Source organism: Anas platyrhynchos, chromosome 12, assembly GCF_047663525.1.
Source record: "Anas platyrhynchos isolate ZD024472 breed Pekin duck chromosome 12, IASCAAS_PekinDuck_T2T, whole genome shotgun sequence".
NCBI lineage: Eukaryota > Metazoa > Chordata > Aves > Anseriformes > Anatidae > Anas > Anas platyrhynchos.
Genome location: NC_092598.1, coordinates 7,902,832 through 7,929,361, shown reverse-complemented (window position 1 = coordinate 7,929,361; position 26,530 = coordinate 7,902,832). Strand labels below are relative to the sequence as shown.

Sequence of the window (26,530 nt, the reverse complement as noted above, 5' to 3'; positions counted from 1 at the left end):
TCCCTGGAAAAAAATAAACAAATGGATCTGCTGTTTTACATTTGGATTTTCAGCTTATGCTGATCAGAGCAGAGGGGAAAAAACAAGTCTGGGGAAGTGCTGGTAGTGCCGTACAGATCAGTCAGATGGCACCTGTGGTGACCCTGTCTGACGGACCGTTCATCTGGTCTGCCTCCTGTTATCTGTTCCTTTGGTGCAGATAGTTTGCACATCCTAGTCAGCAAGAACTTGACAAAAATTTTAGCTGAGCATTAGACAAAACAGCAGGATATTCCTTTATGTGCAGTACCCTGAATAATATAAAGAACATAAGGGAAAAAAAATAATATAAAGAACATAAGGGAAAAAAAAAAAAAAAGGGAAAAAAAGGGAGAAAAAGAACAATGATAGTTTGGTTTGACTGAACATCAGAGGCTTTGACACAGTGGGATGACCCTGTCACTTTGCTGGCTCTGAAGAATCAGTTGTGCTAGTGGCAGGAACTCCCTCTGTCCATCTCAGGGGCAGATTTTGGCCATGCCTTGTGTCTGCGTGCTCTGGTGAACCAGGGCTACACAGGTCTGTGGCTAATGGGGGAAAATTGTTTGTTTTTTCTTGTGAGACTTCTCTGTGTTGATTGTGGATTTCTAAGTAACTGAGAGGGAATTCTGACACTGGGAATCAGAGGAAAGTAATTTAGGAGAATGTGGCCTGCGGATGTTTATCATTGTCTGATATAGTTTGGTCACTTTCATTGCAAACTGCAAAAAGAAATGGAAATAATTTAAAGGTTTTTCTAAATCCGACACAAGTTAAGGAATACTCTGAGCAGGAATTATAAATGTGAATTTTACTCCGGTCTTAATTCATCCTGCTGCGATTATTTAATCAAATTTTACAGGCAGCCAAGTTATAGATGTGACGTCCTGTATCACAGAAGCACAATGCTTATTTTTTTTTGTAGTTAAGATATACTACTAATCAGAGATATCTTGATCTTTATAATTCTAAAGCACAGTCTTAGATGTGCTTTTTGAGATATTAGTACATACAAGATGAATAATTACAAAAGTCACTTAGCTTCTGTTAATTTGAAGTCTTTAAAGCATTCAATAAAATGGGTGTTTGCTGTCCACCTCTGAGTGGAATGTCAATTCTTGTTTATAACGTTATAAAGTTGAAAAGAAAGTCCAATAATTGTCTCCAGCAGGCTCATTTGCATTATTTCTTCATAGTAATTATGCTAACAATAGGGATTCTATACCTAAGAGCAAAATATATGGTGATCTGTATGCTGAAATATAATCACAGTAAATATGTTTTAATTGTGTTTGTGATGCTACTAAAGTAAAAGCATGACAGAGCCATCCTAATGTCTACAGAGTGAGTCATAGCAGAAAGCACTAAAACAGTCAAATAAAGCTGATAGTAATAAGGGAAATGATTAAATTATGGTAAACAAAAGGAATTAAATTGCTTTATTTTTGTTGGAAGTAAAGATTTAATTGGAAGATTTGTGTAGGCAGCAGGAATGGTTTTGCTTTTAAAGCAAATAAGAATTTAATTCTCCTAGAATTTCAGTGCTTCTTCTGAGTTGGGAAGCAGATTTTCATTTCATGCTTGATTTTTTAAAGTTGAGGAGAAATGTTAATTTTATGTTGATACGAATTTTTGGAATATCAAAAAATTGTTTTGGACTAAACATAGAACGTTTGCTATAACCAAATGAAACCCTTAATGTGCTATTTAATGGAATAAATTCTAAGGCTATCATTTAGTTTACATTTTGAGCATATTGAAATATTAAATAATTTTAAAAAGGAAATTAATGCATATGCAGGTATAAAAACTGTTAAATACAGAATAACTTTGAAGCATTTTGTCAGGAAATGTTCAGGAAAACAAAACAACAACAACAGCAAAAACTGTTCTTTTCCTAAGCCTGTATTTCCTTCCTAAACGAACTTTTCAGTAATCTGCAGGTACAGTGGCTGAGTGTCACTGAGTCTTTAATCTCGTGCAAAAGGCAATGATAAGGGTAGCACTGAAATCTGGGGTCTGACTTAGTGATCTTGAGCAGCTGTCCTTAGGACCTTCAGATACTCAGTTTGTTCTGAATATTGGACCTTTTTATTTCTATGACTGTGTTTCTCCACCAGCAGAACGGAAGAAAAAAAAATGCTTTTTGCTTTGCAAGGGCGTGGTGCTGTTAATTTAATTACTGTGGTAATAAACTCAGATTGTGGAGTAATGTACACGTTCGCCATGTATTAATACTTAGATGACAATAACATTACCTCAATCGTGGGAAGACAAATAAAGGATTAACTTTGTTTTGTGGAAAGCTGCAAGTGAATTGCTGGTATTCAGGATGTGTGATCACTCCCAGCATTGCTCCCTGGGGCTGACTGACGTGGCCAGTTTGATGACGACTCCTTGCTTCAGCTATCAGTATAAAGTGTCACTTCTAGAAGACAATCAGACCAGAAGAAAGCTTTAACTGCAGGGAGTGAGAAGAAATGAGCTTGGCAGTAAGATTCCTGGAAGAATAAATAAGCTTTGTAAGTATTCTTAGCGAAGACATACACTTGCTTTTGGAAGCAATGAGATACAAATCAGGTGTTACTTATGGAAAACAAAACACACAAAAAACCTGCAGAGACTTTTTATTGACCTCGTATTCTGGATCCATTCATTAACTCTCATCTGCAACCAAAGAAACTATTGAAATCTATGTTATCTTAAATAAAGTTGCAGTCCACCTTTCAGGAATGTATTCTAATTTTCTCATTCACGTTTCTTGAAAGAACTTCTTTCCATCAAGCAACACTCCCATCCTTTTGATGGTGATGGACTGCTTCTCCACACAGGCTTAAAAATTCACTTACTGTCAAATCTCATCTATTCTGTTTTTTTGCTCAACCTCTCTTTTATTTGTAGGCAAGAATAGAAAAAGGAAAGAAAAAGTATCTACCAAATGTAAAACTACCCAGACAATCCTTAAAATGAATATTATTATAAGCATAAATAGGTAGCTGGGGAGTTTATCCTCATTGCTGTAGGTATTTTGTAGGTATTGCTACAGTTTGTTTGTCCTCTATAATTAAAAAAAAAAAAAAGCAACAAAAAACACCCACCCATCAACAAACTGGCATCTGGAAGTTCAGCTTCATTTTCTGAGGTAAAATTCAAATTGCAAAACAGTCATGAAACTTTCTACTACATATTTTTTAGGAGCCTTATGATAGGTATTTACATCATTTTGTTTCTTCTCTGCTTTTGCATTTGTCCACTCCAGTTATTTCTCTCTCTCTCTTTTTTTTTTTTTTTTCTCTCCACCCTCCAAACTGGCTGTTGCATTTCACTACCTCCCATCCCTTCAGAAATGTATCTCAGCTGATAGCAGAAATCTGAAATATGAGGATATTTTTTTTTCTTGTGACAATATAGTATGTTTTAGATGGAGGTTTCTTAAAGCCTTTCCACATTTTCTCCGATATCTACCACCCAATCTGCATAACTTCATTCCTTTTTATTGGTAAGGGGCAGCCATCAGACTTTTGACTATTTAGCTCTTATATTGAAGTTCTTTTGTATATATTCAACTTCTTGACTATTTTCCATTGTCTTACAAATACACATTCTCTGCAGGTGTAAAGAAGTTTGAATTAATGTTGTATTCTACAATGTTAGAATTGGACTGACCATGCTAGCAAATAGCACACAAGGATTTCAAGTAACAGGTTAAGTGTAAGAAATCCATGGTGTTTACAGATACAAAACTGGAACTAAATCTGTAAATGCTGCTATCTAGCAATAGTTACGAATATTCCAGTCTCCATGAATGTGACTCATCTCTAAAGGACTGTTCATGATCTACTCGAAACAATTGACAAACAAGAATTTTTCAGCTATTTTGGATTCTTTCACAGATTTGGAACTGTTTGTTAAACCTGCATATCAATAATACATGAAACAAAAGCAGGGTTCATAGCTCTGCTACTCTTATGAATTTCTATTCTATTATAGGAAGTGTGAGTGTTACATTTCAGTGAAACTGCTGTGTTCGCTCCTTGTCAGACTGAGATTGCTTGTGCAGGTGAGGACAGGGTTATATTCAGGCTAATTATTTTTTCTTGAAAATAATGTTTGAACCTGTTCTACCACTATGTCATACTTTCCCATAGCATGTAATGGAAAAGAAAAGGAAACTGGAGAACCCATGGGTTTTCCCTGTTTAGCCTTCTTGCTAACATGATGCTGTATAATCAAAGGCAGTTATATACCACATTGGAGAAGATTATGGCTTCCAGCATTCTCCTGCTGTGGGCTTCTGTCTTGTTTCAGAGAAAAGCTGCCTATTAGTGAAGCTGGCACAGCTGAGACAGGAATCTATGGTACAGCTGCTAAGTGTATACAAACTCAGAATCAGGTCAGTAATGAGACATTTAATATGGCTTCACAGTTTCAGGGGGCGGGGATGAACGTTTGATTTAATTATGCTGTGATTGCAATTTTGATTCTCCATGATCCTGGTTTTTGTCAAAAAGAGCAACATTTTATGAGCTAAGACACATTTTTATTACTTGTATAAGTTTCAGTGTCAAAATACCCATAACATAACTGAGCAACAGTGCATTTATACTGCTAATATTTTGTTGAAGAACATCATACAGGAGATTATCTTTTCACTTAAGTTAGCCATCAATGCCCATTTACATACGCAATGATCCCATCTCCATAGGCAAACAAAATATTCTATTTCCTATATCCTAAGTAAATGTGAAAATGTAGCTTTACTGACTCAATAAATAATCTCAAATATTTTACTTTACTTCAGGGTCTTGCTATTTTGAACACTTTATTATCTCACAGTCAGATAATTGTTAATCTCATTATTTATCTAGTTTATATTAAAGTCAGTTATACCTGATGTATTAGTTATCAGAAATGTGTTCCAAAATAGTCTTGTGTGCTAGTGGTAAACTCTGATTTTAATTGAACTATAAATTATGGAATCATAATATGAACAAAAAACTAGATAACAGATATAGCATGCCATAAGAATCTCACCAGCTGAAAATACAGCACATGTTATTTACAGTCAGTCAGACAAATTTTTGATGAGTTTTGAACTGGAATTTGTTAACTGGGAAACTCAGAATACCAGGCAGTGATTTGCTGAAATAGAACATCATACACAGAACATCATAGAACATCACCAACAAGCAAGAAACAAGGCTTTGTGTCTGCAGTGCTCGAATAGCAAGCTGAGATGCACCTCAATCAGAGCTTCCTAGGTGTGTAACTTCTGGGCCAGTCGCCAAAAAGATCATCCCTAAGCTGGTCGCTATTCCTTTCCCTAAAAAGTTTCCAAATTTATACTTCTCACTGTTATTTTTGGGATGCGCAGTGCAAATGTTTAGATAGTGGAGAAGAAGCATGGGGAAACCATGTAGAGGAGGGTGGAACAGATTCAGATCTTGGGAAGCTAATCAAATGCTGGAGGATGAGTGTGGCAGTTCTTGGAAGGTGGAGGAAGGTGAGGTCGAACTCTGGTTACATTCCCGTATTCATGCGGCTGGATTCTCTTCCAGCACAGTTGCGGTTGGTCAGCAATAGCTTCATAAATTTAAAATCCAGTTGTACAAATCTGAAATTATTCAGATAAGATTATTAAATCAAACTGTTAATAGTAAATCACCTTCTAATTTCTTTGTGTCTAAGTCCCCAGTATATAGAACAAGGATAATCATATTTATCTCTGTCACACAATAAATGTGATTTTTTTAAATCAATATCTATAGTATGTTCTGACACCAGTGATAAGCAACACAGAAAAAGCACGGGGACATTAACAATCCTGTTTTGGAACAAGGCTTAAGTATTAGGTAGTAAAATCATAGGGCCATGCTTTGAACAATGAAGGGAAAAAATAATGAACAGCTGCTCATAGAACGTGCACTCATGCAGAGAGAGTTAGGGGTCCTGTGGGGAGCAATCGTATGCAATCATATAGTTCGAAGTTGTATCTCATAATACCTGCATACAAGGTGAGCAAATCAAGATCTGAAAGACACTTAAAGAAAGCCTTAATTTTGGCATCTTCCAACATTTGTTGCAAAACTATACATTTATTTATTTATTTATTTATTTGGGGGGGGGGGGGGGGGGGATCGTACAGTACATATATGTTTCATATATAGAGTTTTGAGTTTTGACTGGACAAGAAGACTCCTACTGAGTTCTTGGGTCTTAGATCAGCTCCTGAAAACCATTTAGATGCATAATAATAATAATAAATCATTTTAGGACTAGAAATTTATTCAGAATTCAGCCTCATTTTTCCATGAGTTTGAGCCATACAGAATCTGTAGGTAGTAACTGCAGAAATTAGCCCGTGTCTCAGAAGCTCATTTCTAAAACAGTGTGTTCTGGGTCCATTATTTCCTGTCTCTTTTTCAGAAAAAGGAAAGGGAGGAAATAGCCATTGGTATTTCAGCATAAGCATAGAACAGTGAAGTAGGCTCAGTGAAGGTTGCAGCATACAATGTAACAGAGCCATAGGGACAACAAGGACCTCTATGTGCTATTGTAATACATGTAATTAATAATCATTATTTATAGAAGATTACTGACTCTGCAGTTGTCAGCTGTCCAACTAACCAGCTGTCATTTGGTTATTCTCTCAAATAAGTTCCTTCAGATAAATAGTGAGAGATGTACATAAGACAGTAGGATTTTGTGTAGTTCTTGTATGTGGATTATTATATGGATCATTTGTGAACTTCAGTTCTCAATATAGTACCTCTTTCTCATCTTTTTGGAGTTTTCTGTATGTTTGTTTTTGTTCTTCTTTACAATAGGTATCTGAACTCTTTTTTTTTTTTTGAGAAACCTGAGAAACCTCAGCAAATACCTTGGAGATCTTCCTGGATTTCCCTTAGGCAGATGGTTCTGTCCTTTGCTATTCCTTTTACAGCCACGACATTCTCTAGGGGGCCACCAGTAACAACCAGATCTCTGAAGGTGGGAGAATCCATGAAATCCATATCATTTGAAAAGAGGTTCTGACAAATCTGTGATGTGTTCCTTTGCCTCTTAACTTCAGTCGATTGGGTATTGTGCATCTTCTCAACTATTTACCCCAAAAGACATCAGCACAGGGTCCTACACCTAACACCTGTCCTTTCCATCAGGAATGCCCTGTTAGAGGACTGCAAAGGACAGTTGAATGGGGAGACAACCATATGGGTTTGGGGCTACTCTGTGCTCATGGAGTGATATGAGCACTACCAGGCTTGCGTGGGTAGAGAAATCCAGCAGTGATTCAACTATCATTAAATCAGTATAGATGTCTCCCACAGTCTCCCAACAGTAGTCTTCACTGGGAGCTCAGACGATTTGGATAAAGGTCTAGACTAATTCACTACTAAGTTTGTTTGGATTCTGGTGTTTTTGACATTGACATACGTTATACACTTTGGTTTGTGTACAATTCATCTCTATTCATGCTCAGTAGGCATTCCTTTTTTGATGATACATGGACGTTGGCCCCAAATTTTGGATGTTTTGAATTACAGGCAGGTTAGATGTTTACAGCAAATGACATAAATAATCTAAATGCTGCCCACACTTATAAACCTAGCTCTGCTATTTTAGACTCGTTGGAAACAGGTCAGGTCACCTGTTGTGCCAAAAAAAAAAAAAAAGTGGTAATTGTCACTGAGACTCAAGTCTCCATATGTACCGAGAAGGGGACTGTAGGACTCGATACAAGTTGCTAAGTTGCTAGAGGATCAGAGGTAATTAAATACTAAATAGTAAAGCCTGCCAGAATGGGCACAGTTGTTTATTTCTGCATATTTAACATTGTCTGTGTGGAAAGGTTTGCATTCTCCTCTCCTCCTTCAACTCTTCCAGAAAAGCATTAACAAAGGCAGAAGCAATGATCTATCTCTATTGGTTTACAAAATATTTCAATTTTAACGGTGCTGCAAATTGATTTCATAATGAGACATGTAACCTTTGTAAGTCACTTTGTAAGGTATTCACAGGAATTCATGACTTGTTGGAAACACAAGTGTAATTACGTTAGGAAACTTTGGAAACTACGCAAGTGATATGACAATTTCTTGTGAAACTGCATGAAATTGTAGTAGCTATTTGCAAACAGATTCTTCTGAATAGTATATAATTCTGCATGAGTCGAACATCTAGTGAACATCTAACTACAAGAGAAAGTGAAAAAATAATCAAATTATCCTCGTGTTATATCTATTAATTCTTGTAAGTGATGTTCTGATATGGGTATGTAACTAGAATCTCTGAAGAGCTGTCATTTTGTTTGTCAACTCCTAAGGAATTTGCTTTGTTGCATTCTTTACCTGTGTTTATTTTCACATTCCAAATAACCTGAATTTTTTTCAGTGAGAAAAATATTAGACTGTACCCATGTGCACAGTTCACGGATTAGTGTAAATGCACTGATAAATAAGTTACATTATCGCGTGTAAGCAGGTAATTTATAAGAATCAACAAGTAAGTACTCACAATTTAATTTTTCAGTTCTCCTCATTTCGCTCAGTTACCTTCTCAACAGTTTTCAATTTTAGCTCCAAGCTGGCTGCATAGCTGATGTTTATATTTCTGCACTGTAGATGTTTGACAGCCAATTGCTAGAAAAGAGCTTTCTCTTTGCACTGCCAGCTTTACACATCATGTGGTTTTAGACAGAGTACTTACTCCCTTATGTTCAGACACTGGAGTATGCTAAGCACTCATCTTAAGTTTGAAAAATAACCTTCCAAATGGTATTATAATGCTTTCCAGTTTGTTTTATAATGTTATTAAATAACAAAATGTATTCTGCATGGATTTGAAATTATTGCGTTAAAAAGGAAAACAGGTTAAACATATTATCATTGGGAACCTGCTAATCATTGAGTGCAAAGCATGTTCAGAAGCCAATGTGGTCAAAGCAGCTGAAAGCAAAGCCTTAAAGGATTGTAAAATCATGACAACTTAAATATGCTCAAATAAATAGAAATTTCCGTTCACCTTTGACCAACTGTCCTATTGTAGTTTTTTCTGCCTTTGCTGATCTAGAATATAGCTTGTCTAGTTTGACAGATTTTGTAAGCAGTCTTCAAATCACTGCTGAGGGTATGTAGTGATTAACTTTTTTATTCCTCTTCTGCAATCCTAAGAGTATGTATTATAAGATATTGCTCTGACATTCACTTGAGAAAATCATTTGAAAAACACAAAGAGGTCTTAGTGCTCAAGTGCAATGTACTCTGCCTGAGAATGAAGCCTAGCAAGTTATAATAAGCTTTTAAAGAGGAAAGGAAAAATACAGCTCAAACAACATGGAAGAAAAGATTAGAACAGAATAAGATGAGTATGATTAAGGGAACAAAAGAGAAGGATTTGATATATAGGAACTGCCCAGCTTCTGCTGTCTCCTTGAATGGGAAACTCCCACAGCTTGTGGTGTTTTTTTTTTTTTTCTTTTTTTTTTTTTTTTTTGTTTTGTTTTGTTTTGTTTTTCAGAGCCTTCCCCATCTTTTGTCTTGAGGAAGGAGGACCAAGGCAGGCTCTGCTGGCAATAGGAATTAACAACCAAAATGGAAACAGACTTCTAAAGTAATGTTTGGAAACCTCACAAAGTCTTACAGGTAGCAGAAATGTCAGCAGGACTAGTAGAAACTACAGTCCAGGACTGCCAAGAGGGGGGAGGGAATAAATGGCTTTACTGCTATTTCATTGAGGTGGGGAAAGAGTGACAAGCGTAGGAGGCACTGTTAATTATAATGCCTGAAGCACTGGAATTGTTAATAAAAGTGCTTGACCCCAAACAGTAGGAGATGACAGAGAGAGACTATTTTTCCCCATAAAGATACAGAAGAGAGAATATGTTTTACATGACTAAAGCTGCATGTGATTTTTGAGGCTCGCTATACCCAGCTTTCAGATCTCCTGCGGTGAGCCACAGTGCACTATAGATGAAATAACAGAGAAGCAAATGAGATAGGAAAGGATTCCTATTTGGCAGTGTGACACAATATCATTGTATGTTTCCAAGTATCAGAAACAGTTGGGTTAAAAAATCAAGACCTTTTTTTATAGGAGAGGTGTCTGCTGGAACTCAAGAAAGGAACAGCAGCCTGGGTTCAGAAATAGTTGCATGAACTCCAGGCTAGGCAGAAAGCCAACTACAAAAAGGTGCCAACCATCTGAGGCCACTTGACACAGGACACTTAGGCGTTAAAATTGCTGCAGAAAGAAGCGACGAAAGTCCAAGCTGTAGTGGGACATGGGTCATATGTGGTGACTATGTTCTCAGGACAGAAGGGGAGACAGATGGTATCCCCAAATGGATACCATGGGCCAAGGCCAGAACTAGGAAAACAGAAAGCCGTAGTAATCATCTGGCTTAACATAAGGATTCAGAAGAAACAAGGTATATAATAGATACACAGAAATCAATCTGAGCCCGGGCTTTGAAATGAAGATAGCAAAGGGTGGAAACAAATTATCTTTGTTGCCAACCACTGAAGACAAACATGCCATTGCGGATTTGGGGAAGGCTGTATCTGAGGGCACAGCAACTCTTCCTGAGTTTCCCTGGCAGGATTCTTCTGTGAAACAGCACTGGCGCTACATGGCTATTTTAATTTTTTAATTAAAAAGGAATACTGTGGTTAACTGGAGATAAAGCTGTAGAGGTGTTTAGGGGTGGCTTGGGCAGTCTCTGGTCTTGATATATTTTCCTAATATGGATCTTTGTGAGACTGAAGGTGAATTTATCTTTTCCTCTGATCCTCCCATCTGTAAACACAAGAGTAACTATCTTTTTCTTCCCAAGATGTTGAGTGAAAATATATATTTAAAATGATGAATTCAGCCCAGTGAGGAAGGTGATATGTGATGGATGTACAGAAAGCATCAGTGGTGCTCTAACCAGTAAGGACTTGGCTCAAGACACAGTCAGATTCCTCAGCTCTTTTCTTGGATCAGTTGGTCATAGTGAATTGGAACAAACGCATTCTTAGATCTCAGTCGTGTCTCCATTTTTTAAACAACAATTCAACAATAGTGTATCATAAGATGATACTGAAAGGCAAGCAATGAAAAGCAGTTTGTGCACACAGTATGAATATAAACAGAGACAAAATTAGCAAATCAAATAGAATAAAAAAGCAGTAGCAAAGAATAAACCAAAACATAAAAGAAGCCATCTGGAATCAAAGATACTCAAATGACATGGTAGGAAACTGAGGCAGGCAAAGCAGAGATTACACTCTTAAATGAAAGTGTTAGGGATATTATTGCTTTAATTCTCTTTGAATACGGTTATGAAACTGCAGCTGAGAAGTGTGAGCAGTAATGTCTTTTGACAGTTACTCCAGAGGCTTCAAGTTACATGATTCTCATATCTTAAATGAAACCTTTATCATCCATGGACATGTCTGTCTCCTTTCTGAGGGTGTTCCAAGTACTGACATTATGTCAGGTACGTCAAGTCTGTGCCCCAGTTTGTCATTACCCTGAACAATAATGCAGAATATTTGGTTTACTTCTTCCCCATTGTGCAGCTATAATTCCCATTACTAAAGATGGGATCAGCCTATCCATGGAGAAAATGAAAGATTCTATTAAACTGACATTACATTCAATTTATTAATTCTGCATTGTGTACATGAATTGAAGATATCTGTACTCGTTTAATTATGAATGATTTTTTAAAACTCTGGGTCATCAACGAACGTGCTCATTGTCTGGTATGTATCAGAGCTTGTCAACAACACACAAAAACTTTCTAACTAACTAACATCTGATGATGTTCACAAGTTTAGAAAAATGGCTGAACAGTGACATAAAGAAAGAAACACATAGTGAGTAAGGTGCATTATAATTTTTGAAAGCATTGATGTATATACATTATTGTAAAAGCCACTAAAATATTTCCATACTCTTATAGAATGAGCTAGAGCATCTTAGAACCTGGTAGATTTGGAAAAGAGTCATAAAAGTTAAAAAAAAAAAAAAAGTGTCTCTAAATTAGTTAAACGGGATCTGCATCATAAATGAAGAATTGTGTAGCAAGGCCTAGGTAAAATAATAGTAAAATAGAAGAACATGAGGCATTAGGATAGTGTTTGTGTGTTGCATACATATCTGTGTAACATCAGGTAAAAATCAGCAATTCACTCATTAATCTCTTTGAAAAGTTTGCAGAGTTAGGAACAAGTAAAATGATGCAAATTCTATAATGAAGTTTAGAAGGCAGATGATGCCTTTTCCCTTGAAACAAGAAAGGGGTAATTCCCTAGTAATTGTATGATGATACATTAATTACTTTCTAACAAACTCAAATAAGAACTTGACTACATAACGGTGCCTTCTCTTTTCTTCATTAAAAATATCCAGGAGCATTTTTGTAAAAATGTAGATTTCCTCATTCTTGTGAATTATTGATATGTTCATGCTTTTTCACTAATACAGGGAAACTGGGGTTACAAAGCTTCCCTTTGATAGTGCATTTCGTTATGGGCTAGTCTGTATCAAGTCATACATCACAACACACCTGGAGAGGACTCTAAATGCCTGATCCTACTACAAAGGCCCATTACCCACTTTCTGCTAACTCTGAATGTGGACCAGACCCAAGTGCATTATGTACTTTCTAGATGGTGAACACCTGGCTTGAACTCAAAAGTCATTGTGTTGTGTGAACTGTTGTTTTGGCCACCGTTGGTTTGCCAGATAGCTAACTGAGAGCAGGTGAGACAGTTTCCATCTGTGGAAGAGACTCATAAATCTCTCTGTGTGCCCTGAACTGCAAGAGAACTTCATGAACCCAGCTTGGAGCTTCCGTAATTTTGGTCCATGCTTGGTCTGCACTTGACTTGAATATTTGTTAGAAAATGTGGTTGAAAATAGAGTGAACAAGTATCTATAAAAAAAAAATTCATATGAATAAATGCTCAGGGTGTTTTTGTTTTGTTGCAGAGTAGTCTAGAGAATATAGAGGCTCTTTTACTAAGTTTCCTCTCTGCAGTTCTTTTGCATTGATTGTAATTATGCGAGTTTGTAATGTATGTACATTGGAGACTATAAATATATGTCATATATTTGGGTAGTATGTTGGCAATACTTTTAGATATGCATTCATTATTGGTGAAAATAATGTTAGTTTTGTGTTAGCATGCTTAGTGTGCTGTTATCATTAATACTGGCTTCACTGATTATTGTCAGCACAGAATAGCATATTATAGAATAACATATTATAGAATATTAACAGCACAGAATAGCAAAGGCATTGACAATGATTAGAAATGGTGGTGTCCATAGGGTTCATTCTGAGTGAAGTTCATTTTAGGAGGGGACCTGTGTTGAGGCTACATTAGTTGGGTATTAGTACAGAGCATCTGTGTAACCATTAAAACTAGGAGATGATCCAAAACATCTCCTGTTGCCATAAATCCATGCATGACTTGGGTGATGGGGTCACATCTGTTACTTCAAGGGAGAGATACGTTTGATTTTATAGTCCCGGAGGCAGGGTAGACATGGAAGAAGAAGCTTCCACTTCCTTTGAAGTCTAATGAACTGAATCTCACATAAAGAAAGTGAATTTTACTCACTCTGAACATGATGAAGTTTTCCAGTAACATGGTTTTCTGTTTATTTTGGGATGCTACCAGGTAGTGGAATATAGGGGCTGGCTATAGCTGTCTAATTTCTTAAATAGAAATCTTGCTAATCTCTCAGTTTTGCTTGAAACAACAGGAAGTCAATTTTCAAGCACAAGCACAACAAATAAAGCTAAAGGTGTGGAAAAGCTGTTTCACATTTACCACATTCATGAGTCTTTTTCAACAGAAACTGATATTCATTTATCATATTCATTATGTCTCTCTGTCATTCACCTTAACCCCATATAATTATGTGTTTAATGATCTTTAACCTTCACATGAACACAGCTTGCTGAAGCTTGACGATGGCTGTAAATTATCATTCATATCTGGTAGAAGATTGGAAATGTTACTTGGAAAAATATGCTTTGCTTTCTAGCTTAGAATTTCACTTCAGTTCTGTGATTTGACTTTAGATGACGATCATAGTGCTTTAATCCTAAATCCAAATAATGAAATGATTTTGAAATTGTGGCTCTTCTATAGCTCATTTATTACAGTATTTTGATATTAAGGTATAAGAACTTCAAAAGCTAGAAAAGATACTTTAATCTATCAGCCTGGTTACTCACCATAATAAGTACATGTTATTTCAGTAAATATTACATGTATGGATTGTTTGTTTTTGTTTTAAAGAACTAAAAAAAGTTATCATTTTCACCACCATTAATCTTTGGATGAAAAACTTGTTTTCCACTGATTTTTCCACAGGCTTTGGACATCCTGGTTTAGTAGGAGGTGTCCCTGCCCCTGGCAGGGGATTGGAATTAGATGAAGTTTAAAATCACTTCCAACCTATACCATTTTATGATTCTATGATAAGAGTCAGTTTCAACTTTAACATTATAAAATGCTGCTAGCACTTCCACTTTTGGTTTAACGTTTAGCTCTTCGTTTTGTAGTGTTTCAAATAGTGATATCTATTTCTTTTGATACTAGGGACTTTAACTTAGTAGAAGAAGCAATTAATACTAATCATATACATTTTTTCATTTTAACTGTCAGTATCTTACTAGCACTGCAAAGGCTTTATAAATTTACACTAATTTATCCCAGAACTGGTTTATGAACCATAACCTCTGTTGGATAATATGGGTAAAACTTGCACCATAGACTATACTGACAGCCTCTCTGACTTACCAGCAAATAGTGAATTGGAGAACTTCAAATATTAGTGTGGAATATCTGTTCTATCCAGCCAGTGCCACCTTAGAAATTCAGTACAGTTTTTCACTGTAACACCTTGTGAACTTGGGTGAACTGGAGATGCGTATAAGTGTCAGGATACACAGAACTCTGTAAAGCAATGGTGAGGTATGATACCACTGTAATTCAGCTAAGAATATTCTGCCAAAACCCTCATATGTGATGTTAATAACATATGGATTTTATCCAGGGATCAAACAGATGCTTAAAACATAAACAATCTGTTTAAAACACAAACAGGTTCTGGATTGATCTTGACAGGTTCTGGAATCCTGGAAATAAGTGTTTATGTTGCTGATATCTAGATCAAGTGTAATCCTGCTCATAAGAACAATAATCTTTAAGATATATGTATCTATATATTTAATATATCTTTATATATTTATATCTATGTATCTATATATTTAATATATCTTAAAAAGCTGCAGTACCAACCAGCAGGAGAATGTGTTTAATTTAAATTAACATAACTTAGATTGTGCTGATTGTTCTCATGTAAAAAGTGATAGCAACTACAATAAGAAAAACAAAAAAGTTTTTGGAAAGAGGACTCAGCTATCATTTAACATATGTGTTCATGTGGTAGGAAGAATAAATTCATATTCATAGGCAATTAAACTGCTTTTAAAAAGTTGTTGAAATGATGGTGTGGTAATAGATGGTATGGTAATAATGTATTGTCCAGCAAAACACAAATGAAATTATACCTTCAGGATGGGAATTCTGCTATTATTTCAGAACAGCCAAAACAGTGATGGCCCAGGATTTTGCATGTATATATCAGATCAACTGGAAAATCAGACCTAGCTGCCATTGTCTGCCGTGCTCATTGCAACAATTAAAAATTCCCTTTGGTAAGGTGCTGTTAAAGAGCTTTCTAAGCTCTTGTTCTTGAACAGCTAATTTGCAGATGTGACTGTAAGTGACCAATTATCTGCTGAAGAACATGCAAAGCCTACTTATGGTATGACATAAAATCTACTTGTGGCTTGGCTGTAGCCAAGTGTACAAGCCCTTTTTCCACACCTATTTTAATATCTCCATGCAAGCTCTTATATCAAATGACAGTGCTGCTAGGCCATGGCAACCAGTGCTATCAATCAAACAGTAAAATGCATAACCAGCAACAATTTCTGTTGAGCTGTTTGCACGAAAATAAGCAAATAGGAACAAGTTGAGTAGTAGTTGTATGTCATCCTAAACAAGTTGTACATATTTGCTTTAGAATACCTTTTGTGAGGAATAGAGAGATAGTAATAAATGCAAAGTACATTTTTAATGATGCATTGACTTGTTCTTGTTGTTCATATTCAATGTGTTAGATTTAACAGTAAATAGCATGTAAAGCATTATTATTGTATACTTAAATTATTATCCTTTTTTTTTTTTTTTTTTTTTTTTTCTGTTGACATGAATACATTTGGTCCAACAGTTGGCACACTTGCAAATTAAAAATTATTGGAGATAATCTGATATTTAGGACTTGGCTTTGAGCCTACAAAAAATCAATGGAAGTCTTTTATTTGTCTCCAGTGTTCTTCACTTCGGGCCTTTAATTAACAACAACAACAACAAAAAAAAAATCAAAGTAAAGACTATCTGGTTTTCCTATACTGTTTCAGGTTATTATAATTCTGTCTTGCTTTTTGAAAAGCCAAGTACAAATTTTGTTTCTGATTTTTTTGTGTTTTTGTTTTGTTTTGTTTTGTTTATTTTCTGATGATTTTTGTTTTTCCTCATTGAGTAAAATAGGAAGATGTGCATAGGAGTTTTTCTTATATTTCTGCTTAAAAGCAGAAATTGCTTTATTGCTTCAGAAGTATTTCAGGGGAAAGCTTAGAAACTTTTAAGTTCAGCTAACAGTTGAGTTATGACATAATCCTAAAATTCTGGGGCTGCTGTCCATTAAAACATTTACATAGATGCCAGTGTTAAGCCATTTTCAGTCACCTGAAAATAAGCTGAAAGCAATACCTAAAAATAAACATCTAGATTAAAATATGGGTATTGTTAATCCTTCATTCACCCTTTAATCTAATAGGTTAAGGACATTTTGTACTTGTTCATTTTGGCTGATAATAGTTCTGAAGACATTTTAGAAGAGGGATTTAAAATATATATATAACAGCTGCTTTTTAAATAGAAAGTCTAATTATGCCTATGATTACATTCACTTTTGATTAGTATGCATACAAATCCCTACTCTCCTTGTATATTCAAGCTGAGATATAGATCACTGGAACTAAGATTGAAGTACAAAAGAATAGCTTGAGAAAATGTATAGTTAGACCAATGTGTGCTGGGGGAGGGAAGGGGGGTATATAATTTCTATCTCTAAAATACTTATTTTTCCTTTTAGTTACATACCGACTTGGATCCTGGCAGCAGTAAAATCAAGTATATCCTGTCAGGAGATGGAGCTGGAACAATCTTTGTGATCAATGACAAGACTGGAGACATTCATGCAATGAAAAGGCTTGACCGTGAGGAAAAAGCTGAGTACACTTTAACAGCTCAAGCAGTTGACAGGGACACAAACAAACCTCTGGAGCCCCCTTCAGAATTCATTATAAAGGTTCAGGACATCAATGATAATGCCCCAGAGTTTGTTGATGGTCCATATCATGCCACAGTTCCAGAGATGTCTGTCGTAGGTATGTATGTATGTCTAAACATAGACAAATTTTGATTACTTACAATGTAAAGTATGCCAGTATGCTGTCGAGCTGTTGTTGAACAATAAGAAATTTATTATGTTGTTAACATTAATTTGCATACTTTCAAACCTCTTCTTGGCCTACGTTTTCATCTGTAACACAATAGTAGAATCCCTTAGTAGTACGAAAATGACTAACAGATGTATTAATGTGTCTTTCTTTGTCCAACAGCACTTTAATGGGCTAAATTTATATTCCCCTTATGATGCTGTAGTTAGAATATTGTTATTGAGGAGGATTTATCAAGATTTGTTCCAACATGACACTTTAATCCTATTGATATTTTGTTGATGTTTAATTATCTGTTTGTGTATTTTCATACACAGATGTAGCACTTGCAGTATGTTGATACATACTTATTTGTTTTCCTCTAAGTGCAACTGTAATCAGCCAAAAACATTGAAATGAAAGATGCTGTGTCTGGGAATTGATGGTTAGACTCTAGAGTGGACTTAACCAATTAACCATATGATTTGCGGGGAACGTGAAAGGGGAAAATAGAGACAGAAAAAGATGATGAAAAGCAAAATTAAGTCTGTGAAGGGGGGAGGGGGAGTAGGAAATAATCTTCTTAATACATTTTACTTATATTTATTCATGTTGTCGGATTACTGTGAATCCATTTCCTGATGGATTAATATATTAGTTTCTTTTTCTGTTATTTATTTGTTTATTTGTTTATTTTGCATAGTCCCTTGTTCTGTATTTGCAAATATATAAATATGTACTTACAGAAGTACATTTTTATTTACTTAGGTTCTCAGTCCTTGCTGATACACACATATCCAGTGCAGATTATCTTTACAGAATCACAGAATTGAAGGGGATGGAAGGGACCTTGAAAGATCATCGGGTCCAACCCTTCTGCCAAGCAGCTTCCTTAGAGCAGGCTGCCCAGGTAGGCGTCCAGATGGGCCTTAAATGTCTCCAGAGGAGACTCCACAACCTCCCTGGGCAGCCTGTTCCAGTGCTCCATCATCCTCACAGTGAAGAAATTCTTTCGCATGTTGGTGTGAAACTTCCTGTGCTCCATCTTGTGACCATTACTCCTTGTCCTGTCCCTGCAAACCACTGAAAAGAGGTTGGCCAAATCCCTCTGTCTTCCACACCTCAGATATTTATACACATGATGAGATCCCTTCTCAGTCTTCTTTTCTCCAGGCTGAACAGACCCAAGTCTCTCAGCCTTTCTTCATAAGGAAGATGCTCCAGGTCCCGTATCATCTTTGTGACCCTCCACTGGACTCTTTCCAGGAGATCCCTGTCTTTTTTGTACTCGGGAGCCCAGAAATGGACACAGTACTCCAGGTGAGGCCTGACCAGGGCAGAGTAGAGGGGGAGGATCACCTCCCTTGACCTGCTGGCCACACTCCTTTTAATGCACACCAGGATCCCATTGGCCCTCTTAGCCATGAGGGCACACTGCTGGCTCATGGTCAACCTGTCGTCCGCCAGAACCCCCAGGTCCTTCCCTTCAGAACTCCTCTCCATCAGGTCATCCCCCAGCCTGTACTGATACATGCGGTTGTTCCTCCTTTGGGTGTCACAAAAGTAAAAGAGAAGTAAACCCATCAGCCAAAAGAGCCAATTTTGGGGGAATATAAAAATTTACTGAGTAAAGACATCAAAATCTGACCATGAAATGCAAAGTAAATTCTAATGGTTTTTAGTATTAGGTTGAGGATAATGTGCTTTTCAGCAATTTGGCTATCTCTTTGAAAGCAAGTTAGTTGAAGGACTGCCAAGATACTTTGGAAAATAAAACAGCACCATAGTAAATTTTTGAGAACACCATTCTGCCTTACAGTAATTAAAAAGAGGAGCCAGAATCACCCTCTTCCTCATGTTCAGTACAGTGACTTGTACTAGGACATTTTCAAATATAAGCATGGTGTGCTGACTCAACTGTGATGGTAGAGGTTTCATTTTTTTTCTAGACTTCTCCTCCAAATTTTCATATCTTGGTTGAATTGAATTGCTTGTGCTGAAACTGATATGTTAATATTCAAGCTTGCATGTCAGTTCATTTACCAAAACACGGTATTCATTTCTGAAGTTACTTTTAACTATACATCCACACAAACATGATGTGGACCTGCTTTCAGTAGATATTTTTGCCAAGCTCTAGGCAAGCAAATGGCTTAATTAAGTAAAATAAATAAATAAATATGAGAAAAAAAAAAAAAAAGAAAAAGAGAAGAAAAAAGGAGGATGTAGGAGAAGGAGTGAGGGAAATTAAAAGGAACTTGTTTGGTATTCCAGGAAAAAGAACAACAAAACACATGCAGACAAAGATGATTTCTGATCATAAAATAAATTATACATGTATATATGGGTAATATTTTATGATTCTTAGCAAAGGCATGACCCTTACCAGAGGAACATTCATTGTGAAGAGGATGAGAAAAAAAAAACACAAACAAACATTGACAAGAAACTGGTCAGAAGATCAGATGAATAAAAATGTAGTGAATTGGTTGACACAAGATTTAAAAGACAGTGCAGTGAAAGCAAGAGGTTAAAAGGTAAATTATTAACAGGAGAGAAAAAGGAAAACAATCCAGAAAAGTTTTAGAATGAAAGGAAAGAGAAAGACCTCTGATATCATTTCTGACATATTTCTGCCTCTATTTCTGTTTTTAAAATAAATGGATTTTGAACTAAGTTTCCCCAGCAATGTAGGAATAAGTACAAGTATGGAAGTATAGTTTCAGATGGTAAAGATCCATGTTTTTCTTCATTCCACCCTTATGGGGGAAACAGCTGAGATAAATCCTGTCTTTAAATCCTCCAGAAGTCATTTCCCTTCACTATTCCCTAAACTGCCATCTATGTCCAGGCATTGGTCGTTTCTTCTACCATCTTCTACAACCAAGTTTTCCTGGTTCTAATCTTTCCCGTCTCTTACAACCTTCTCTTATCACTGAAACTATGCATATTTGCACATTTATGCTTGACTATCCCTGATCCTTGCACCTTCTTTGTATGTTATTTCTTGGGGAGTATGTTTTTAAGCTACTTCACTGACTACAAAGAAATAAAAAAATAAATACTCCTGCTCTTTTCTAGAAAAACAAACCAAATTCTGAACTGTCATATCAAAATTCAGAGAACGTGCACCATTGCATTGCTGGGATCATGAATAACTGCAAAATCTGTGCAGTGAAGCCCTGCTCTTAATTCCTGATGGAAGAAAATTCAACACTGGAAAGCTGACAATGAGAAGGTTACCCCTTTACCAATTTTGCTATTACTTTTTTATTTTGCCTTCTTCCTTTGACCCACAGGTAGAAAAATCAAGAGCTGTATTAAATGATGCTCTGGAAATTATTTCAATGTTAAATTTTGTTAGTCCTCTTAAAATACTTCAGTATTACTTATAAAAACAAACAAACAAACAAACAAAAAAAAAACAGAAAAACAAAACTCTCTTCTCTCCTCTTGGAGTTCAAGGAATTTTATTTCTTTTTCCACAATAAAAGTATTTCATTTCCATTATCCACTTACTTAATTCCCCTTAAAGAGATCTCCACCCACTGCTAATTTCAGCCTTGACATTTCTACAACACAGCCATTACTAGGCAGTGTTCTTATTCAGGATAAAACAAAGTTTTACTAAACCTCTTCTTTCTTCAAAATGCCACACCAGTTCTGACTGCTCTGAAACTGAAGAGGAACTCATACACTATATATATAGTACTTATGTAATGAGGATGCAGTATGAGGCATTTTATTTTTGGACCTCTGTAGCAAGAAGTGCATAAAATACAGATGACCAAATTAATGTGTCATCGTTCTGTAACATAATATTGAAATTCTAACACAATACACTTTTTCTAATGGGTGCATTCTCCATGATACAGCAGTTATTGGTCTTATTTTCTTGCTAGAAGAGATGAATGTGTCAGTGGTATTTCTGTGTGAATATCTAGAACATGAATGTGAACTATGGGGATGTAAAAACTGCATACAAACATCTACAAATCTTCTGATATGCATGCTTATGCCTACGTATAAGATTATCACACTCATATGGTCATAATCCAGCCTGCTTCATTTCTGTTATCTATCAGTGAAATCTAGAAAATCTTGCTTCCCTACTAAGACAAAAATGGATTAGCATGGCTTTACTCCCACTACTCGGTGCAAAGATGATTAGCATTACACTGTGATATCTCCGGTAGGAATGATGCTCACTTTTCAGCTGTCTTCACAGAACACACACCCACACATGTACTGTGTGGTGTGTATCGTCACTGTATTCAGAGTTATTTTGAAATAATTCATTTCTCTCTTTGAGGAGCTAGAGAAACACATTCCAGAAAATGTTTTGAGAACTAAATTGAATTTTCTGTTATTTCATCCTTGTGTTCCTTTTTTTTTTTTTTTTTTTTTTTCTGTAACTCCTGTTTAATCTAGCATTGTAAACCTGTCTCCCAACTTCAAAATGATGAATTTGCTTGTGAAAGCTAATGGTATATTTGGGGAATATATTCTTTGCTGAAACTTAATACTGGTCTTTTAATTCTGATGTTAATTTTCTTAAGGAATTAAAGATCAAAAAGCAAAATTTATGGAATCACTTCATTGCAACAGCACTTCATTTCAAAAACAGGAAATAATTCAATTTGTCCATAAATCTTGTATAATCACTTACAGATGTAAAGGGACGCACTGGGAATGAAACCCAGTTAACAACCTTTTAGAAACACATTCTACTAAGCTTCTAGGAGGAAGAACCCCATATTATTTGCATACTATGCAAATAAATGAGCAATCTTAAAAGATAGGATTCATGAAGTTAGGTGGAACTGGTCCTGTAGCCTATTTAAAGAAAGATAGGAAAAATAAAAAATAAAAATAAAACAAACAAAACCATACACACAACAACAACGCACCACATTATGTTCTGTTTCTGTGTTGGTTTCTTGGCTATATGCAGGTTGATGAATTCCCCGAAAACATGTTGCAGAGGTGATAACGGGAGCGAGAGTGGATATTGTCTTCTGAACAGTATAGTTTTGAGATCTTTTTTTTTTTTTTTTTTTTTTTTTTTCCCTCAGGAATTAAGAGTAAAATTAAGAGTAAAATTGACAAGAGGAATGAGGAGTGAAATTTCTTGATTTTCTTCTTAGTGAAGACAAGGGTGTTTAGACAGCTGGCATCATGTTGAAGGATGGGAAGACAGAAGCAGAGTGACAAACGTATTAGTGAAATAAGAAAGGGCACAGATGGAAAAGGAACAAAAGCCATAAGCAAAGAGAATTATCTCATAGTTTGTCTGAATTAAGATAAACAGCCAAACTTCAATAATCTCCAAATACTAAGAATTTCCCTGTCAGTCAGAAAAAAGAAGTCATAACATGAGTGTCATCGTGTGCTATTGCTCTAGAAATACTTTTGCCTTTAACACCTGAAAATTTTAACAAAGTGAAAAAGCTAAGAACAATATTTCTGTCCTTAAATGCTTTCATGAAAATTATTTACTAGGCAAGAATGTCTTTATTAGAAAGAGTTTAGGCTTTTGGTTGAGTCAGAATATCAATTTCCAATTTTGAAACAAGCACTTCTACTTAGCAATGTTTTTCTTTGAACTACCCTTGATTACGCTACTGTAAATAAGAAATCATTCTATCATTTGTTGTTGTTTTTTCAACAGCAGAACAGTTATTTCATCTAGCTTTGTACAGCAGAAGCACAGTGTACACAGCATAGTTTTTCTTTCCCATTCTCCCAAAGACATTATTTCTTTTACAAAATGCTTGCAAAAAGCACAAAATCTGCTGAATATGAAATCAACATGCAATGTCTGATATGAATAGTGATAAAACAACTTGATAAATTGGGAAGTTGTGATAAAAACCTGACCTGAAACGTTATCAAGATCCACCACACTCTTACTGTGTGTTTTTGGTTTTTTTTGTTTTTTTTTTTTTGTTTTTTTTTTTCTCTCTATGTATTCATTGATTTTTAAGGCACTGAGCATGACTGTTAAATCAATGATAGTTTGTCACAAAATTGTAGAGTAAAAGGACTGTATTACTGGGGTCAACTACAAATTAGCCCAAAGGGTAAATGCAAAGGGAGTGCAAAAGCTCAGGAAAAAAGCAGCAGATGTTGTAAAATATGTACAACAATGTAACAGCTGTTGGAAAATGTATATCCTCGTGTCGTCTTGTTCCTCTACTTGTTCATCTTGTGCATAATCAACTTCACGGACTGTGTTCCTGAAGAGCATTTTACATTAGGATCTCTTTGGGGAGTGTTGCATGTGTTTAAAACCTGTACATTCTGCGTGACTGAGATGATTGCAAAAACGAGGTTGTAAGTAACCTTAGGTAATTGGTTAAGATATATTCAATAGCATGACAGTCTGGCTTGTAAAAACATATTTCCAAGTTGTTTTTTTTTTTTTTTTTTTTTTTTGTACTCTCCATTCCTCATGAGCTCTGATCAAAAAATGTCATAACCTTTTTATTGTTTTTAAATGACTATTATGAGCTTGAGGACTGTGGATGGAGTTATGATGTTTGTCTTTAGGGATTTGTAATACTACCCTTTAGTTTTACCAACCTATATATTGTCCTGAATATACCAAGCTATTTCACTGGCTTCATGCAAAATTGTTAGAATTAATGCAATTGTTCAAAATACCTAGTACTGATGGCAGCAAGTACCTGAATGTTCAAGTTCTGAAGACAGTCTTGTTCTTAGAAATATACCCTAAATTACCAGTGCAAAGTATGGAGCTATAAATGTATAATGGCTTTTGACAGAACTTGCCTTTTTCTTTCCATTAACTCATCGGGAAAAGCCATTTGAATCAGAATCAAAGTCACTGCTCCTTTTTGAGTTCCCTGTAGAGGAACACATCCTCTGGTGGTGCTCTGGTTTCAGAGGATGGGGAAAGACAGAGAGACATAGCTGTATGTTTATCATGTGATGCCAAAGCAGAGAGACTTTTAGTATTCTTTGGTACATGCTTCTCTAGTCCGTTGAAATGTACAAGAATCTGTCCTACAATCATTTTTTCAGATGGTTCTTGTCTTCATGTAGTCAGTTTATTCCTGGTATTCTGCATCTGAAATTCTATCTTGTGGTTGCATTGTACATATTAAGCTGATTGGTTCTGTGATTTTTGTGAAAATAAGTCTTTGGCTTAGGCTTCTGATACTTTCTCTTTTGGTCAAAACTTGAAATCCACTCTTCACAAGGATTTTTCCCAATTTTTCCAAATTCTGAATCTTGAAGAAAAATGTTTAAAACAATGATAGGGTTTTTATATTGTTGTTTTTGAACACATGCTATTTCATTTTTCCAGACAGCTGTGCTTGTGACATGAGCCCATTTGCTGGCCAGTGGATAATGCCTGAGTGGAAAAGAGATAGATGAGAGGTGGAACACCAATAAAGATTTCTGCCAGACTGGGACTCTGTGAAATGCCACAGAACTATGGACTGGCACTTGTTCTCTATTTTTTTGCTTGTGGGAAATGTAGGAAGTTCTAACCACAAGGTAGAAAGTTTTAGGTTAGAAAATTCCATGTAGCAGTATTCTTGTAGAAATTTGTATTAGTGTAAATTATATCAATCTGATAACATGAAAGGTTTAGCTTTACAACACTGGATACCAATATTCCTCAAGCACTGTAAATTCAGGTGGTCTGAGTTAAACTTTTCTTTGATGGACACTCTTGACATTTGGGAAAATGGGATTCAGTTCCAATTCAGAGTCCACTTTTTTTCTGTCACCCCTCCCCTGAATTGGTACCTTTGTCTTTGTTTGTTGCTGAATCTGCAGCACATAATGTTTCTTCATGAATACAGATAAGCATTTGCCTGTGGAGCTGATGTCAATACAGCTTTCTCATGAATCAGCCACTAGAGTACTGCTGGGCAGCTGATTCAACTGTACCCTTTCCCCGGGGCGCAAATGGTCTCTGCTGCCATATGCTTGCTCCGCAGCAGCCTCAGGGGCCAATATTTCAGAGTCTGCTTTTGCAACCTGGATCATCATTGCTGGCATTATAGGCTTCACCCTACCAAAAAAGCAAGCAGATCATCAAAGCTGCAAGATTATACCAGCCGTTCGTTCTTTTCACAACAGAAAGTTAGAAATGAAAGAATTTCTGCTGTAAACAGCCGGGGCTACTTTATTATTTATTTATTTTTATTTTTACATATTACACCTGAACATAACCTGAAACTTTCATTGAAATCAACAAGCCTTTTAGTACTTTTTCCACTTGAAAATATAGCATACAATGATCATCCAATCTTACTGTCTTTGCCTAGGGACCTCACAGAATGAATGCTGAGGAAATAGTCAATTGATTAGAGACAAGCAGTCTTCCCAAAAGTCCTGAACAAAAGAACAGCTGTTTCCCAAATCTCTCACAAATATCAATTAATATTTCATAGTGAAGGTGGTATCTAAAGGGAGAATACAAAGTAATATGAAAAGAAACCATAACTCTTGAATATAAGATGTATTTTACCCTTCTACTCTTGTCTGTGATGTTAGAGGCTATATTCTAATCCTAACAAACAGCCACCCAGGGGAATTTATAAAGGAATACCTGTAGGCTCTTTAATGGCACCATTTTATAAGTTGTAGCAAGAACAAACTGCCAGCCTTAAAACTGAAAAAACAGTGCCCTTTCTTATTAGATTCGTGTGAGCTAAATCCAAGCAGTAAGTAATATCAGCAAGGATAATCGCTAAAGGATTATCTATATCACTGGATCTAAGTATGTATTTCCTATGTAAAACATTTTTTCCAAAAATCATGTGGAAAAGGCAACGTCATAATTCCTAACACAATTAGCTTATGTACAAAAAATCGTAAAATACGCAGTTTATAAGATTTCACAGTCATGCTTCCTACAGTACTCATTATACAGCTGTAAAATGCTGAAGGTTGCCA

At 35.9% G+C, this 26,530-nt stretch overlaps 1 protein-coding gene across 3 annotated transcripts in view; it reads left to right on the top strand.

Annotated features, from left to right (window-relative positions):
* Positions 1-26,530, top strand: part of CDH8 (cadherin 8) — a 204,712-nt gene that overhangs the window by 92,290 nt on the left and 85,892 nt on the right. For all 3 annotated transcript variants that reach the window (XM_013098274.5, XM_005018256.6, XM_038185527.2), the window contains one exon: positions 17,248-17,542. In XM_013098274.5, the coding sequence (XP_012953728.1) occupies positions 17,248-17,542 (295 nt within the window). The remainder of the gene's footprint in view (positions 1-17,247; positions 17,543-26,530) is intronic.